General features: G+C 36.6%; 1 protein-coding gene across 4 annotated transcripts in view; it reads left to right on the top strand.

Annotated features, from left to right (window-relative positions):
- Positions 1-13981, top strand: part of LOC136039929 (WD repeat and SOCS box-containing protein 1-like) — a 115921-nt gene that overhangs the window by 77412 nt on the left and 24528 nt on the right. For all 4 annotated transcript variants that reach the window (XM_065723923.1, XM_065723921.1, XM_065723922.1 and 1 more), the window contains 2 exons: positions 5788-6014; positions 7695-7804. In XM_065723923.1, the coding sequence (XP_065579995.1) occupies positions 5788-6014; positions 7695-7804 (337 nt within the window). The remainder of the gene's footprint in view (positions 1-5787; positions 6015-7694; positions 7805-13981) is intronic.

Here is a 13981-nt window from a genome sequence, read left to right as displayed (position 1 = left end):
GTTGCTTCCTCGAACTGTACAAAATGGTCTGGATTATAAAAGATATGTTCTGCTAACTCTAAAGTAAAACGTTCCAGAGGTTTTGTAAATTTTAGAGCGCCATCTATTGAGTTCTGATGCTCAATAAAACGTTTCACAAATTGTTCTTACGTTCGACCGACGTAAAGTTTTCTGCAAGGAATGCTGTGCAGTCCACTTTCCAAACTGTTGCGTGTCGTATCTTTTTGGTATTTAGAAAGCCACTCAATGGCCTGATTGATTTAAAAGAAGTTGCAATATTATGTTTCTATTAAGTCTGTTTAATTTTCTCCCCAGGAATTAGCGTGTAAGGTAATGAAACATATCTATTTGAAATTGTAGGGTCCAAAAGTTGAGAATCTTCGTTTTTATTACCTCTTTGTGCTTCATCCGCCTTTTCTTTATTATTTTATTTACAGGATATGCGTTGCAAAGTAAAATATCGCTCAAATGCAGTAATTCACTGTCAATATACTCCGTGCTACAAAATTTAAACACCCTATAAACCAATGATATGACGTTTATACAACGTGTCTTTAATTTGTTTACAACATCATTTGAATGTTTAAACAAGATTTTTGAGTCCCCAAAAGTGAACGAAATGCTGTTGCCAGTTATTTTCCTAATTTAAAAACTGGTGAAAAAATAGACGACAACACATTTGATGTTGTATCTACGCACACAAATTATGATGTAAAAAAAATGTGAATTCATATTTAAAAAAAAATACAAAAACATTTTAAATTGATACAAGATATAACTTTGGCAAGCATGGCCGTCGAGGTCATTAGTAAATCGGTCTCGTTGGTCAACAAGTATTCCTTTTATTTAAGTTTTAGAGGAGATTTTTTCAACAGGTCTTCGGTTCACCTGTAGGTGCTCCTCAAGTCTAATTCTAGCTAATTTCTGTTTGTATTCTATATTTTTGTCTGTCTCCTTGTTGCTGGGGCAGGTTCATGTACGATGTTCATGTTTTTGGGAACAGGAATTAGAGTCCTAATATTTGTTTCTTGTCCATTTAAACAGGTTTGAAAAAAAAAAATAAATTTTCACTTGAACTGGAAAAACAAGAAAGGCTACCGTTTTTAGTATTCTGTTAATAAAAAACGATAATTTGTATACTTTTTATGGCACTTGGTATTAACCAAGTGACATATAGCAATCGCAAATTCTGTCGGTCTGTCGGTCCCGGTTTTGCTACTTTAGGCACTTCCAGGTAAGCTAGGACGATGAAATTTGGCAAGCGTATCAGGGACCGGACCAGATTAAATTAGAAATAGTCATTTTCCCGATTTGACCATCTAGGGGGAGTGGGGGGGGCCGGTTCATTCGGAAAAAATAGAAAAAATGAAGTATTTTTAACTTGTGAGCGGGTGACGGGATCTTGATGAAATTTGATGTTTGGAATTATATTGTGTCTCAGAGCTCTTATTTTAAATCCCGACCGGATCTGGTGACATTGGGGGAGAGTTGGGAGGGGGAAACCTAAAACTTGGAAAACACTTGGAATGGAGGGATTAGGATGAAACTTGGTGGGAAAAATAAACACAAGTCCTAGATACATGATTGACATAAACAGAACGGATCCGCTCTCTTTGGGGTAGTTGGGGGGGGGGAGGGGCTATTTCTGAAAGATTAGAAAAATTGAGGTATTTTTAACTTACGTACGGGTGATCGGATCTCAAAGAAATTTCATATTTAGAAAGATACCGTGGCTCAAAGCTCTTATTTTAAACCCGACCGGATCTGGTGACATTGGGGGGGGGGCAGAGTTGGGAAGGGGAAACCTAAAACTTGGAAAACATTTAGAGTGGACGGATCGGGATGAAACTTGTGGGAAAAATAAGCACAAGTCCTAGATACATGATTGACATAATCGGAATGGATCCGCTCTCTTTGGGGTAGTTGGGGGAGGGGTTAATTCTGAAAAATTAGAAAAAATCAGGTATTTTTAACTTACGAACGGGTGATCGGATCTCAATGAAATTTGATATTTAGAAGGATATCGTGTCTCAAAGCTCTTATTTTAAATCCTGACCGGATCTGGTGACATTGGGGGAAGTTTGGGGTGGGGAATCATGGAAAACGCTTAGATTGGAGGGATCGGGATGAAACTTGTTGGGAAAAATAAGCATAAGTCTTACACACGTTATTGAAATAATTGGAACGGATCCGCTCTATTGGGGGGGGGGGGGTAATTCCGAAAAATAAGAAAAAATGACGTATTTTTAACTTACGAAGGAGTGATCGGATCTTCATGAAACTTCATATTTAGAAGGACCTCGTAACTCAGATCTCTTATTTTAAATATCAACCGGATCAAGCGTAATTGAGGGGGGGCAGTTGGGGGGACCGGAAAACTTAGAAAATACTTAAAGCGGTGAGATCAGGATGAAACTGGATGGAAAGAATAGAAACCTGTCTAAGATACGTGACTGACATAACCAGACCGGATCTGCTCTCTTTGATGGAATTGGGGGGGGGGGGGTAATTTTGAAAATTGAGGTATTTGTAACTTACGAAAGGGTGACCAGATCTTAACGAAATTTGATATTTAGAAGGGTCTTGTGCTTTAAAGTTCTAATTTTGCATTCCGACCAGATCCTGTGAAACCGGAATTCTTGGAAAACGTGAAAATTGGGGTATTTTTATCTTACGAATAGATGATCGGATCTTAATGAAATTTGATTTTTAGAAGGAATTCATGTCTCAGAGCTCTTATTTCAAATCCCGACCAGATCTTTTGACATTGGGGGAGTTGGAGGGGGAAATCTTGGAAAAACACTGGTAGTGGAGGAATCGGGATGAAGCTTGGTGGATAGAATAAACAAATGTCCTTGATACGTGATTGACAGAATTGTACTGGATTCGCTCTATTTGGGGGAGTTGGGGGGAGGGGTTCAGTGATTTGGCGAGTTTGGTGCTTCTGGACGTGCTAGGACGATGAAAATTGGTAGGCGTGTCAGGGAGCTGCACAATTTGACTTGATAAAGTCGTTTTCCCAGGTTCGACCATCTGGGGGGCTAAAGGGAGAGGAAAAATTAGGTATTTATAACTTACGAGTGGGTGATCGGATCTTAATGAATTTTGATATTTAGAAGGACATCGTGACTCAGAGCTCTTGTTTTAAATCCTGACCGGCATTAAGCCTCTTATTTTCCTTCTTAAATCAATCTATTGATTCATAGAATTTTGTTAGAGCTCATACCATATGATCTCTTGGCTCTTAGCTCTTCTCGCCTCGTCACAAGTGCCATATGAGCTCTTAGCTTTTGTTTCTATTTATAGATAACCAACCTCATAATGACATATATTTAATATTTTGTTTATGTCATGTCACCCAATTTCAGTAAAAAAGGGAACAGTCCTATCATTGGTCGAAAGGGTGTTTAAAATTTGTTCCCCGGAGTATATTGATAGTGAATTATTGTGTTTGAGGGATATTTTATTTTGCAATGGGTATCCTGTAAAATTAGTAAATGAAATAATGAAGAAAAGGCTGATTAGGCATGAAAAAGGTAATATAACCGAAAGTTCTCAACTTTTGGACACTACAATTTCAAAAAGATATGTTTCATTACCTTACATACCAATTCTTGGGGAGAAAATTAAACGGACTTTATTGAAACATAATATTGCAGCTTGTTTTAGATCAGTCGGGCCATTGAGTAACTTTCTAAATACTAAAAAGACACAAAGATATGACACGCAACAGTTTGGAAATTGGAGTTCATAGCATTCCTTGCTCTTGCAGCGGTCGAACGCACCAAAAAATTGTGGAACGTTTTATTGAGCACAGGAACTCAATAGATAATGCTTTAAAATCTACAAAACTTCCGGAAAGTTTTACTTCAGCGTTAGTAGAACGTATCTTTTATAGTCCATACTATTCTGTATAGTTCGAGGATGTGACAGCTATTTCTAATGATTAGAAATAAAAATTAATAAAAAAAAATCTAATTAAAAAAAAAAAACATATTTTCGCAGGTTTATCAATTAATAGGGATGTTGGAATATAAATACTGATCCTATTTATAATATTATTTTAAAAAATGAAGCCATATTCAAAAATCTGGCAAAATGTCCAAGGGATTAGTTCAAGTAACAAACATAAACGACGTGCAGTATCAAAAGCTTTTGCATAAAATTATATCGCAATGATATAATCTATATCATTTGTTATTTAAAATTTTTTAATCTAGTTGCTTTTGTGGGTTCATGGAAGTGGCTACCTATTGTACATGTAAGTAGTTGTATAGTAGATATTTTATGTTAGTCTTTTTTAATTTATAATTTTGTTTTGTTTTTAGTTTCTATTTTTTTCTGCGCTGAAGACGACTTGTTGTGTACAGACAAAATATTCGTTTGATTTTTCTTGTTCTCTTCGTTTTCATTTACTGGCCATAGACCCGTTTGTCGCCTTTATATTAATTTCTTTGTTTTTGTCATGGCTGGCCAATTCGGCTTTATATCTTTTATTCAAATATTTAACATGGTGCCTTTTTATAGGAAACTAGCTACTGTCAAAAATTGTCGGATATATCATCGACTGGCTTTGACTTATGGAAGTCAGTACTCGCCAATGTTGTATCAATGAACTCTGCTGAAGTTCGGCAACTTTGTTTTTGGCATATTTATCAAATGTACCAAAAATTATGATTCGTGTATATTAACAATCCACGTGGAGAAGATTTTCATTAAAATATCCTGTCAAGAAACAGGGTTTCTAATTTAAAGGTAATTTGTTTATTCGTTCCTCCGTTAATGGCAGACTACAGTCGATCCAGAGTGTGGTCTGTAAATGATCACCGGAAAAAGTTCTGTTTCGTCTAGATCGCTATGTATTCACAAACTATTTTGTTAGATAGTTATAATCATTTCAAACAATTTCCTGGCTTTCAGATTCTACATTAGCCATAAGGCCGCAATGCCGGCGGAGAGTCTGATTTCTAGTTTGAGTGAAGTTGGCCAATCCTTACCTTTCTTGAGCCTTTCGAAATTATTTTGTTTGTTAACAGTCTTTGTTAAGCTCGCCAGCATCTGGAGTTGTCTTTCTGGTCTGTCTGTCTCTCTGTCCGTCTGTCTGTCTGGTCTCTCTGTCTGTCTGTCTGGTCTGTTTGTATTTTAAAATACATGTAGTTTTAATGTTTCTTTTGGCTCTCTTCTGCTTTATATTCCTGAGGTGTCATCTCGAACATGATATACGTGTTCTAGCTGAAACATCTTGACGATCTTCGCTTGTGCTATTTATTCATTGACCAAGAATACCTCCATACAAAAGAATATATCCAGAGTGTCATTTTCACTCAAATTAGCAACCATCTCTGCATGCCGACAAGCATAAAGATCCTAATAACCTTCAAATTTGACCTTTTAATCCATGATTAGTCACACCTGAGAGACAGAATTCCTGTCGTATGAAGGACAGCTTCATTAAGTTTCATGACATAGCTGAGAACTCTAAATGACGGGACTTCCATCCTACCAGTTGATTTGTCCGTCTGGACGAGAAGTGTTGCAAAGGCTTAGGGTGTCTTCATTTTGGAAGGAGCCATAAGTCTAGTTGATGGGCTAACTACCGTGTATATGGTTGCTATTTAAACTGTTGGGCTGCTTATTATCATGTAATAGAAAAAACTTAAGGATAACGTTAATACCATGGTCACACAAACCCATGGTGACTTGAAGGACTACCGAGTTATAAGTGACAAATTGATTGTCCAACAACTTTAATTAGTAGGCTATTTCTTAATCCAACAATATTTGTAGATTGGACTTGGATGATAAAGATGAACGGGGTAACGAAATCAAGTCAAATTTGGTCGTTATTGATGCTGGTTCACCAGTAAACTCGGTTGCTTTTGGAACAGGTACGCCTGAAGAGCATCTCTTTCGCCAAGAAAGTGGACGTTGGACACGGTTCAATTTCAGTCGAGATCTTGTTCTTGCGACGGGCCACGTTAATGGAAGAATCCGAATTTGGGATGCTTTCTCAGGTAAAATTTTAATTGTACTATTTATAGAATAGTTTTATTTATACAAGCAATATTAGTTTAGAATAGAATTCCAGCTAGATAGCGTAAGTACAACGAAAACAAGAAAAAAAAATGAGTTTATAACTTATTAAACGCTGGCATGTAAAAAGTAACGAACCATTTGGCGAAATCATAACTTATGATACCGATTCATACCGATTCATTACCGATTCATAACTTACATATGCTTCGGAAAGAATAACTTTAAAGGCTCTTTTTGTAGTGACTCAAGCTGATCGCCTAGGTAACTTGTATCGTTGACTTTAAGGCCCCACACAGGGCCATCATCCTTGAGTGTTGATCAGATGTATGTAAGATAAGCCATCTTAAGTTGGGTCACGGACAAACCGAAACGACATAGTGAGATAGGGTACGCTTCGCAGCATTTGCCTTTTTAGTGATTGTATCAACATGAGTACTAAACGACAGTCAATGCTAAATTTGACACCGAGAACTACAGCCGAAGATGCACTAGGATACGGTTAAAGAGGACCGACGAATTCCCTCTTTAGAAGATTAAAGCGAAAGATTTTAGTTTTTCCTTCGCTGATTTGAAGACTGCTGATAGTACATTAAACATTGATGTCCTAGTATCGGCTGGAATTTTTATCGAATAAGCATGGACTTGCTGTATGTATGTACCGTTAAAAACTATTTTATTAACACATAGTTTTATAGATATGAGTAAAACCGCAAAAAAAAAACAAACAAGCGAATTATATGGTAAATGTAAGATATCTAAGAGAAATCGTATTGATCTTAGAATATGGGGATAGATACAGGGCTAAATTGCCCCTCCCATTCCTGCATAAGTGGATGTTGGAGGAACATAGTTCAAAATGTGAGAAGAGAAACGTATTAGCAAAAGTAAAAATTAGTGTAAATTGTCTAAAAATTCTGGTTTCAAATGAGCGATTTATTTAGCATTTATCTTGTTACTGTCCGATTACTTGAGCTCCTTTATTTGATAAAGCACCTGACTAAGGTTTTTTAAAGCACCAATACTATAGATGCACATATCTCTTGCCTGGAGAGTTTGAGGGGGATCTGATGCCCCAAAGAGGGATTCGGACGGGAATTGAGCCTGAAGGTCTACTTTGACAATTTATTTGGAGTGGGGCACCTCTGTACCCCTGTGTGATTAAAAAGGCTATTGATACCCCTCCAATTACAATTGTGATTTGTGAATAGTGTCAATCGTTGATTATTTTGTATTTTAGTTGTAGACTGACTATTTCAAGTTGATACTGCTTATTAAATACCATTCTTTTGTAAACTTTTTTTGTAAGCTGTTCGAGTCAGTTTTGTCTAGTTTCTAAATGAAATGTCCTTCACTCCCCTTCCACAGCTGCAAGGTTTCTGTGCAGTTGAGCTGCTAGTTTGAGAGCGTCAAATGCGTTTAAACAGACACATGTACAGGATTTTACTGGCAGAGGGGGAGGGGACAACTTACAACAAGTACAAAAATTGACGAATTACATCGAATTGTTGCTGCTTCACTTCGACGTGAGAACTATTCAAATAACGTTTAACCTACTGTTATTATCTTGTTCCGAATGAAACTCTAGATGACATTGGGATTTATTGAAATATTGGTGTTGTAGTTCGTCTGTGTCTCAACATTTATATCTTAACCTGTAGGTCATGTTTTGCTGGAGCTTATGGACCACACTGATGCCGTTCGTGACATTGCGTTTGCTCCAGATGGCTCTCTTCGCCTGGTTTCTGGCTCCTTGGATAAGTCGTTGAAGGTAAAATGAATTATTCTTTTTAACGCATAGTACTTTGGAATGGGTATGGTTTATCGCTGTTGAAGTCTAAAATGAACAATAAACCATTGGTACGACATTTGCAAATAAACTGGAAAACAAGAAGTCAGCAAAGATTCTAAATAGATTTTTTTTTTTTTTTTTTTTTTTTTTTTTTTTTTTTTTTTTTTTTTTTTTTTTTTTTTTTTTTTTTTTTTTTTTTTTTTTTTTTTTTTGAGTCAAAAAGTAAACAAAAGAGAGAGTAAAAAACACGCATTACGAGGGTGGTCTGAAAAGTTTCTAACCTCAACGTTTAGATGGATGAACTTGTCAATAAAAGTCAGGGAGTGTAGTTGTGTGTCTTTTGGCAGCAACACATCAAAGTTTCAGCCATTTTGGACTTGCAGTTTTTATTTCACAGTCGTTTGACTGAGTCGATGTGAGTCTGTGTGAAAACGAAAAAAAAAACTGAGTATCGAGCTGTCATAAAATATTTGTTTCTGAAAGGAAATGCATCTACGCAAAACAAAGATGAGTTAGACTCTGTGTTCGGGGACTCTTTGCCGTCATTTACCACAATGAAATTTTGACCAGCTGAATTTAAACGTGACCGTAAGAGCTTAGGAAATTATGAACGTCCAGGACGTCCAAGAACTGTAACCACTGACGAAAATATTACTAAAGTAACTAACTGGTGATAAGCAACCACCGAATTAAAGCGAGAGAGATAGCAGAGGCAATGAAAAGGTCCAAAGAATGTGTTTGTAACATATTAAATCTAGATCTAGGCATGAGAAAGCTGTCCGCGCATTGGACGCAGCGTTTGCAAATGTTAGACCAAAAACGTAATTGAATGAACATTTGCAATGCTCTGTTGGTGGAGTTTAGGCGCAATAAATCCGAGTTTTGGTGCCAAGTCATAGCTGTAGATGAAACTTGAATACACCATTATACGCTCGAAACAAAAATACAGGCAAAACAGTGGACTGCAAATGGAGAACCGGCTCCAAATAAAGCAAAATCTGTTTTTTCGGCTGGGAAAGTGATGGCGACTATTTTTTGGGAGTCATAGAGTAATAATTGATTTTTTCAAAAAGTGTAAACCATTACAGGAGAGTACTATACATCTTTACTTGAAAAGCTGAAGGCAGAAATTATGGAAAAACTGCCATATTTGCAGAAAAAGAAAATGCTGTTTCACTAAGACAATGCCCCGTATCACATCTCAACAGTTTGCCAAAGCGAAAATTACCGTTTAAACTGCTTAAGTATCCACCTCATTCACCTGATCTAGCCCCAAGCGACTTCTTTCTGTTCCCTCAACTAAAAAATGTGCTCAGAGGACAAATATTCTTGTCAAAAGAAGAGGCAATCACTTTTGTGAAGAATTATTTTGCAGACAATAATGCCGAGTACTATTTTGACGGATTAAAGAGATGGGAGCATCGCTAGGAGAAGTGTGTAGAGTCGCAAGGAGGCTATTTAGAAAATAAATTTTAAAGTAAACATTCTTGTATGTATGTTAGGTTGAAGCCTTTTCAGACAACCCTCGTAGAAGAGTTCTAAGATAAAAACAGTGCAATAGTGTTGGTGTATGTGCTCCTCTGATTTTTACAAAGTTTTCTTATGTTTTCCAGAAAGAAACTAAACATTGCTTTTATTTAAGCTACTTTAAACCAGAAACTACTCGAAACTCTCATAGCTATAAAGATAAAAGTGCTTAGAGATCTTGCAATGTAAAAAATAGAATTATCTCTTCTGAATTTCTAATAAATGATTCTGGAAGGGTAAATCTGGAATTCAGAAGGGTCCAATTTTGTTTCATGAAAATTCTGATTTGACAAGTTTTGCCGGATTTAAATCTTTAGCGCCCATATGCTAACCCTTGCTTGGTAGATTAAGTTTTTGAAAGGTTAAAACTGAAAAACCTTTCTAGGGTCTGCACCTGATTCGACTAGTGTTGGGACCGGGGATTGGATTTTTGAAGTCTTGTCATCAGAATATTCACCAGGTGGGCTGGTGGAATTCAGTCAAAGTAGATTTAGTGTTAAGAATTATGGCTTCGAGTGTCTTGTTTTCCATGTTTCCCAAATTTTTAGATCATAGGCTATATTTATTCAAAGGATACAGCAAAAAAAAGACTTAGTTTTTCCATTCTTTGTAAGACCTCTCTTGGAAAAACCCGGAAATATTATAGTCAAAGAGGATCTACTGTAAGTAATAATAAATCAGAAGATCAGGAAAAAGAACCATTAGCAAGAAAAAAAGAATAGATAACATCATCGAAGCTGACAAAGGAGATTTATATCAAAGTTTTGTAGCAATTGGTCTCTCATAAGACAGTAATTAAAGGAAGATTAGTTCTAACAAAGCCTCTATATATATAGGCGCTATCCCCCCAAAAAAGCAAGAAGAAACTGCAGAAACGGAATATTTTATTCATAAGAAAGAAAATGAACTGATTACCTTTTTTTTTACTACAAAATTTAACAAAACTCTTTGTGTGGCTACTCTATAGATATATGAAAATTCTCTAAGTGATCTCGGCCACTCGAGGTATTTGTCCTCAAACTGATTTTTTTTTTTTTTTTTAGGAATTAAATTAAAATCAAATTGTACTAAGAAAGAGTATATGAGTTAATTCTTGCTTGTTTTAAATTTTAACTTTTTGTGAATCATCGTCCTGAAATACCACTTTTGGGGAAATTTAAATACTAGTGGTGAAATATTCTGTTCATATGATGATGTTGTGTTGTAATATTAGCCTTCCATATTTTGATATTAGCATCAAATAATCGATAAGTTCACAAACCCGTAATTACCGACATCATTTCAAAAGGGATAAAGACCCCCAAAGCCATTGATGATGTAGAGAGCGTTGAATCGATGCCGCTTCTCTTTTACAGGGACAGATAGCAGGTCTGTCACCCGATCTTACGGTGGCGGGAATGAAACCCCGGCTCCGCATTGCCAAGCAGACCATCTATCAACTGTGCTACTACAGGGGAAGGTCATTCTTAATTCGTGAAACATCTACTTTGTAGAATTTGACTTCAACGGTTTTTACTGGTTAGAATTTAATCGTTCAGGGCCTTTCACAAAACAATCTCTAAGTAATCATTAGTTGGAAGCGGTAAAATATGTCCGCATAAGCGATGTTGGGGAGTGGGGGGATAGAGGGCCTCAAGTCACAAGCTAATGGGTGTCTCTTGAGGCCCTCCTGTAATACCGGTTCAAATTTGTTTACATTACCCTTATTTTCTGCAGGATATAATATTTCCAGCTTTTTTGAATATACTCTTAAAATGTCGTGACTTTTAACTTATATTGCAATATTAGCCTCAGATTTGTAATCAACAAGCTCGAAAATTCGTTTTTTGGAAACGGAACATCATTTGAGTAATGTAAATTTTGTATATGATGGTTTAGCAAGTCTTCTTTATTGGTCTGACCTCAAATTTATCATCAACATGCTGTGGAATCCCTAAAAACTAATTTTAGTGAAGATTAACTACCGTTGGTAAAATGCCTGCTTAGTTTGTTTAAATCTGCGACATTCCTTCCGGTGTCTTCATGATTAGTGATTATTAGCATTTAATACGTAGGACAATTATTCCTGAATAATTCCGAATGAGTCATGAGTGGAAAGTTGTAATGCTTGTCTCTATGAGTAGAGTTCATATTTTTCAGTGAAAATACCCAAAAAGAGGCACGGGAAAAATAGCTATTAATAAGATCTCTTCGACGCTAAGCAAGAATTCTTAAAAACTTTCGCTTAATAGAGATCCGCATGTCATTCACATGCCCGGTAGTAGGACGCCCTCAATCTTTCCATATAGAAAACTAAAACTTTGCTTGTCCACATGAAGTAAAAAGCTCTGGATTTGTGGACCATCTAGGAACGATTCCTTTGAAGACACATTGCATGGAGGCAGCTGATTTTTCGGCAAAGCGGAGAGCATGACGTATTTCAGCGCATTATATATCAGGACAATCGAATTTACCGACTTGAGGAACTGAGTTTGGTCAATCTTTGACCAACCGAGACGACACCGCCACCCTGAGGAATCACGTAATAGTGGACTACTTTGAGAAGCCGAAGGTGGCACACAGAGTAAGTTATAGGTAAGTGATCTGACAGCTGATATTCAAATATAACGTTAACTGTATCAGCGGTCAGATTTGAAGATACAGCGTGTACTTGAGAATTATCTGTTTCAGCGACAGTTCATCTAAATCTTCTGGCTTTCGCTTAATCGCAGCAACAAAAGCAGGTACCTTGAGGGAAATGTTGAGCGATGGTTCGGCGCGCTGAACGTTTTCGACTATCTGGCCCGCGGTTTTCTTGGACGAACTGCAAGTATCCACTCGTCGTTAGAGCGTCGTAACTCGGCTATATCGTTCGATTTTGGCACACAATATCGATGAATGGTGTTTGTTCATTTGGGCCTTTTAAGTATTCTTGGGGTTCTTAAGTATCACAGAGTAGAGTGGTGAGGGGATGTAGATTGAAGAGGCTGGGGCTTGTTAGGCTGGCTGGTCAGGAAGTGGCTAGCATTCAAAATAAATCCGTCTAAATTTCTCGAAAGTTCATTTACTTTCGAAACTTCTGACAGAACTCGCCGATGGCAGGTATTCACACGGACTGAAAATTACAAAGTTTGGGATCTGAACATTTTGCTTTGCCGCCATGGCTAGTGACTTGCACATATCAGTAATATTGTCATCATCCTTGGCATACGAAACCATTCGGGTTTGGATAGAGGGTCTTCTTAGTTTTTAAAACTCCATCGTATTGGAAATAATGAATAGCACCCTTGACGATCATATCAAGTTTTACACCTTCTGTGAGTGTTCTACTCAAAAAGTTCAGAACGGGGCTAAACAACAACTTTCAGCCATCGAATTTCACTCATTAGCAACCATAATCCAAATTGTAATCTATACATCGACTTCCAGAGACGGTCACCCGACCAGTAATGTAATGGTGACGTCACACAATGGCAATAACGATTTTATTTAGGTCAGGATCGGTAATCCTTTGATAAAGATTGCGAAATCTGACACACAGGGATTAAATTCACTTAAAAAGTTTAAATGGTTTGTTAATGGAAAATCCAATTTAGTACAGGCGCGTTCAATTTGAATTCTTAATCAATTAAATAAAAAAAACAAGTTTTTTTTTAACTGAAAGTAAGAAGCGACATCAAAACTAAAAACGAACAGAAATTACTCCGTGTATGAAAGGGGCTGTTCCTCCCTCAACGTCCCGCTCTTTACGCTAAAGTTTTACTCTTTCTCTCAATTCTACTTTATTAAACAGTAAATAACTTTAACGTAAAGAGCGGGACGTTGAGGGAGGAACAGCCCCTTTCATACACGGAGTAATTTCTGTTCGTTTTAAGTTTTAATGTCGCTCCTTACTTTCAGTTAAAAAAAACTTGTTTTTTTATTTAATTTCTGAACGTTTTTGACTTAATGCATGTTTTTATTTTGGCTCTTCGCAAATGAATAATTAAAACGAAATTTGCGCATTAATTCTTTTTTTGCTAAATGGCCTTCTCTTAGTTTTGATAAGACGATTTTGAGAAAAAGGATGAGGGAGGAGGCCTAGTTGCCCTCCAATTTTTCGGTTACTTAAAAAGGTAACTAGAACTTTTAATTTTTAATGAACGTTTTTGTTAGTTAAAAAAATAAAAAACTTGAAAATTAATTTACGTAACGAACTTCTATATTCGCATATGTTTATTATGTATATGAGGGTGTTTGCCCCCTCGTTAATACCTCACTCTTTACACTAAAGCTTAATTTTGTCCCAATTCTTTAAGATTGACCCCTGAATCACAAAGGCTGTAGAATAAATAGTTGAAATCACTAGAAATACTTTAGCGTAAAGAGTGAGGTATATAGGAAGAGACGAGCCCCCAATATGCGTAATATTCTCTGTTCGTTTTAAGTTTTAATGCTGGTCCTTACGTTCAGTTGAAAAAATTTTCATATTTATTTTTTCATTGTTTTTTTTTAAATAATGCTAGAAAATCCTGCGCCCCCTTCATGGAATTTCTTTTCTTCCATGACAAATTCCTCAAAGGGAAGATCCTCCCACGTAGACCCCTCCCCTCGACCCCCCCAACCAAAAAATCTTCCTGAAAAGGTCTGTATACTTCCATATTACTGTAT

The sequence above is a fragment of the Artemia franciscana genome, chromosome 20 (genome assembly GCF_032884065.1).
Source record: "Artemia franciscana chromosome 20, ASM3288406v1, whole genome shotgun sequence".
NCBI lineage: Eukaryota > Metazoa > Arthropoda > Branchiopoda > Anostraca > Artemiidae > Artemia > Artemia franciscana.
Note: the sequence above shows the minus strand (reverse complement) of the source record. Positions and strands in the feature narration are given on the sequence as shown.